We start from the raw sequence: 4217 nt of genomic DNA on the forward strand, positions 1-4217 counted from the left end.
ATTCAACATTGTCTTCGGCATTAAAACCAAGAGATTTGGACAAACCAGCCACACATCTTGCATTTATGGTAGAATTAACTTTGGACTATCTTGATTGAAACTTATAAAAACTGAAGTGAATCCTTCAACGAAACTTAGATGAATGAATGTAGAAATAATACAAAATTGAGCTTACACAGATCCAAAGAATGATACACTTTGGAATGCTTTTCCAGGAACTAAAAAATGAACAAAAGCCCTCATTCTTTAAAAGCCAATAGCTAGAGTGTGTAACCAGCATGGTTGCAACCTTTCTAAAAGAAATACTCTCCACCTTAACTGGGGATATTTGCCTCTTTTGAGCTCTATCCTGCACTTCCTTGCCTCTGCAGCGGTTGTAGCTTAGTTCTTTTACATTGGCATTTGGTCACGAAGTTCATTTGAAATGTTACTGTTAAACAAAGATTCATCCAGAACATTCATATCAAGAAAACCTGAACAGGCAGTATGCTGTGTTGGCATCGCACCGTGCTTCTCAAAGCCAAACGAGGATTGAGGGGAACAAGCATACATTGCCCTTCTAAGCCCATGTGACTTGTCATATGCCAAGGCTAGAGCTGAACTACCAGAAAATATCTCAGAATTCTCCTGCTCATCACATCTTTGAAATTCATCACACGAGGTAGCTGTTTCTGTTTCCTGTCTGGTATCTGACAGGGATGATGATGTGTAAGGCATGTTTTGCTCTTGCCGTTGCTTAAGGAGCAATTTCAACTGCAAAACGCATCAAAAAGTATCGTTCAGTAAAAATGAATATCTTTGTTTCCTATTTGCAAATATAAGAGGGGAAATAAGATGCTCCGAGGTCCAGATGGGATTATGCACCTGTGATTTTATATACACATTGCAATCTTTCAAGTCTTGAATTCTTGTCCTCCACTGCTCTACCTCCTGGTCCAAACACAAAACTTGTGAGCAACATCTCCTTTCAGCAAAACCAGAAAAACAACACATGGGAACTTTCCAATTTCACTGAACCCAACAGTGACACCATCTCAGAAGTAAAAATAGATCAAACATGAAATAAGTAAATAAAAAAATCCAACCTTTATCAATCTTGAATGTTCTAAGGTCAGCTCAGCCGCCATCTCTGTCAGTTCCCGATGTGTCTGATTCGACAAAATGTTGAATTTTCAGTCCGACTATACAAATAGCTCCCTACTATCAGAGCAAGAAGAAAATCATCTATATCCACTCACATGCAATGCATATCTGTGTGAACATATACACCTACGTTTGCAAGCACATGCATGTACAAATTCACATGGACATGCACAAGCACAAAGACATATATTATACATACACACTTATCCATATCCATCTTTATATGCACACACCTATTTCCCCAGATACACGCACATACCCACATCTAAAGCAATATACATTCAAATATACAACATACGCATAAGCAAGGTTTGTAAGAGCGTGGATGCATATTTTGATACATATGACATGTACATACTCAAAAGTTAAAACAAAACACATACACATATGCATAAACACAAGGGCAATCACAGAGACATACAGTACACATAATATACACCCAATGTTTGGAATTTCAAAACAAACCCACCCATTAAATTTGACAATTTTCACACCTCCCTGAACTGTTTTCCCAGTTTGAAGGAAGCATCTTGATAGTATTGCCAGTTTTTTAACGGTATTTGACGGGTAAATCACACTGTGAGAGTCAATTTACCCGTCAAATTCCATACTGCACACCACCGTAAACACACATATACACATGTCATAGGGTACATACAATACACATATCCACATGTATACACAACGAACGACTAATAGAGAAGTATACACAAAAATATGTATATACGCAAATACACAGAGATACACATGCATAAAATAGGGGCATTGGCAAATATACCGATACATATACACAATAAAAGGGTAGTGGCAGACACACAACACATACAGGTTTACAATTTCAGTCTTCTGACTCGGAAGGGTATCCAAATCACCTTCATCCTAGTAAGTGGGCACAATGAAAAATAAAAGGTTCAAAAGTTTGCCTCTGCGTGCCTTAAAAATAAGGCAGACCCCATCCATCCAAGAAAATGACACAAACACATATGTACAAGTATACAGAGCCATAGACAGACGTATATACAGATACATATACGCAGTGGCAATGACTTTCACATCTTGTACATATCTGTATGTTATTGGGCAGATGCACTCTTTCTCTCTCTCACATCTACATTATCATATGAATGACAGAGCAGGTTGAAGGGCGTGGATACCTTTTTCTTTGGCGCTCTTTTCCTGTGACGATTCTTGGCCATCGCATTCTGCATTTCAATGAAAAAAACTCAGACCCATCTTAGAATTTTCAAAATCCAAGGAGCCAATCAATTAAGGGAAAGACCCAAAATCTCCAATACCAAAAAACCAGGGGCCCAACATTAGAACTCGCAGATTAGAGACCACTTACCTTTGAGTTGGGATGAGAGGCGCGTGACAGGCGGCGGGTTGGTGGTGAGGGAGGAGCCATACCCATGGCGTCATGTTCAAGCTGGTTATTATTTTCGCTCGCAGAGATAGCGAGTGGGCTCCGTTTGGAGTAGTGGGTGACGCTTGTCTCTTTTCCTTTAATGTTGGATCGCCTGCGCTTTGTCCCCCATTGAAGACACAGTTTCTTACTGGAATAGCAGAAGAGGATAATAATGCCTGCGACCTCAATTTCATCTGCTGTAAACTGAGAATGCTCAGAAATCCTCATCCTCCTGTGTTTTATGTTTTCAAAATCTCTTCTGCTCCTTCTGCTCCTCATCAAATCTCTGCCAATATACAGCACTCTCACATTATATAAGAGAAGGAAGCATAGTTGGATGAATACTGGGATTGGGATTGGGATTGGAATTGTTATTGGTATGGAGAATAGTTGTGTTTAATTGGCATCACCACCATTGTCTTCGTCATCGACTGGAATTGAGAGAATGAAGTCTGCCCTTTCTTCCATTGTGAACATGCCACGTGATTGCTTACCTTGCTTGCAAGCCAGTGGGTCTCGGAGCTTTTAGGGTTCTTCTGGGGTCCACCTGCCTCAAGCCGCACAATTATAACCACTTTGAATGTTTTCGGATTTTAAGCTATGACGGTATGTCTTTGTGTTACGTTCGCATTCATTCCAGTCAGAGTTTTCGATCTTTCCAGTCAGAGTTTATCATTGACATGCTGTTTTGGGTTTTTTTATAAATAGGCTTGGTAAAATTTATTATAATTTAGTTGTCAAATTTGACATCATGTTATATTTTTTAGTAAAATTTCATAATTTAGTTGTTAAATTAGCAGTGAGGATAATTATTTTTAGTTGCTATCTACAATTATAGTTGACTAATCACTATTATTTAAGGCCAAAGTCTAACCAGGTTTCAAATTTGCCTGGAAAATCATGGAAAGTCCAGCAAAATTTTAGTAAAATCCGGCATAATTTTTTGTAAACCCAGGTTACAGCGATCAAACTTCAATATTTTGGATGCCCCATGTTTTTGATGGTGTTGAATCCATTTCCACCATAAAAACACATTTGAGGCACTCCCATTGCGAGAATTTTTGAAAAAAATGTCGATTCTGGCTATTTTCAGCTGGCAAATTTGCCGCTTCGATAGATGACACCTTATTTAAGGAAAACCATGCCACTTGGAATTACCTGCGAGTAGTCTGTAAGGGGGCAGGTTTTCACTCTTGTCAAGTGATCTTGGGCCATTTACTTGTTTCATTACCTTTGAGGAAGACAAGTTCTTAGCCAAGCTTATCAATTTTAGAACATACTCCAAGTACATTCGATCATTGCTTATCAATTTTAGAACATACTCCAAATGTGTATAATTTAATTTGCATTAATTTTTGTAAATAATAAAAATGTATTTGTGTTAGGTTTATATTACTATAAATTAGTGTTATATGTTTTTGTTTAGGTAAACTTTAATAATGGTGGAGATAGTTATTATTTGTGTTTTGTAAAAGGTTCTCGTTAGGCTTTCAGTGATTAACTTATTATTGATGAAGATAGATTTTTAAGTAATCAAACATAATTTTTAATTTTGGATCGTGTTATAACTCTTAAAATGTGGAAATATAGTTATTATTTGTGCTTTGTAAAAGATTCTCGTTAGGCTTTCAGTCATTAACTTATTATTGATGAAGATAGATTTTTAACT

At 37.4% G+C, this 4217-nt stretch overlaps 1 protein-coding gene across 1 annotated transcript; it reads right to left on the reverse strand.

Moving 5' to 3' along the window:
- Positions 1–289: 289 nt before the first annotated feature.
- LOC149212212 (uncharacterized) lies at positions 290–3080 on the reverse strand. Its single transcript, XM_089390581.1, has 5 exons — positions 2489–3080; positions 2298–2345; positions 1086–1148; positions 865–930; positions 290–753 (listed from the first exon to the last, which is right to left on the reverse strand). The coding sequence occupies exons 1-5, from the start codon at positions 2825–2827 to the stop codon at positions 391–393; spliced, it is 879 nt and encodes a 292-aa protein (XP_089246707.1). The 5' UTR covers positions 2828–3080; the 3' UTR covers positions 290–390.
- Positions 3081–4217: the final 1137 nt, after the last annotated feature.

This window comes from Pinus tabuliformis, chromosome 1_1 (genome assembly GCF_031772625.1).
Source record: "Pinus tabuliformis cultivar Carrire ecotype Pingquan chromosome 1_1, CPIR1, whole genome shotgun sequence".
Lineage (NCBI taxonomy): Eukaryota > Viridiplantae > Streptophyta > Pinopsida > Pinales > Pinaceae > Pinus > Pinus tabuliformis.

Bases quoted from the DNA above. Each gene is read 5' to 3' on its own strand.
- LOC149212212 (XM_089390581.1), bottom strand. From the start codon at position 2,827: ATGAGGAGCAGAAGGAGCAGAAGAGATTTTGAAAACATAAAACACAGG. The intron at 2,346-2,488 runs GTAAGTGGTCTC...ATTGAAATGCAG, and splicing joins CCTCTCATCCCAACTCAAAG to AATGCGATGGCCAAGAATCG. The intron at 754-864 runs GTGCATAATCCC...TGCGTTTTGCAG, and splicing joins ATGTGTATATAAAATCACAG to TTGAAATTGCTCCTTAAGCA.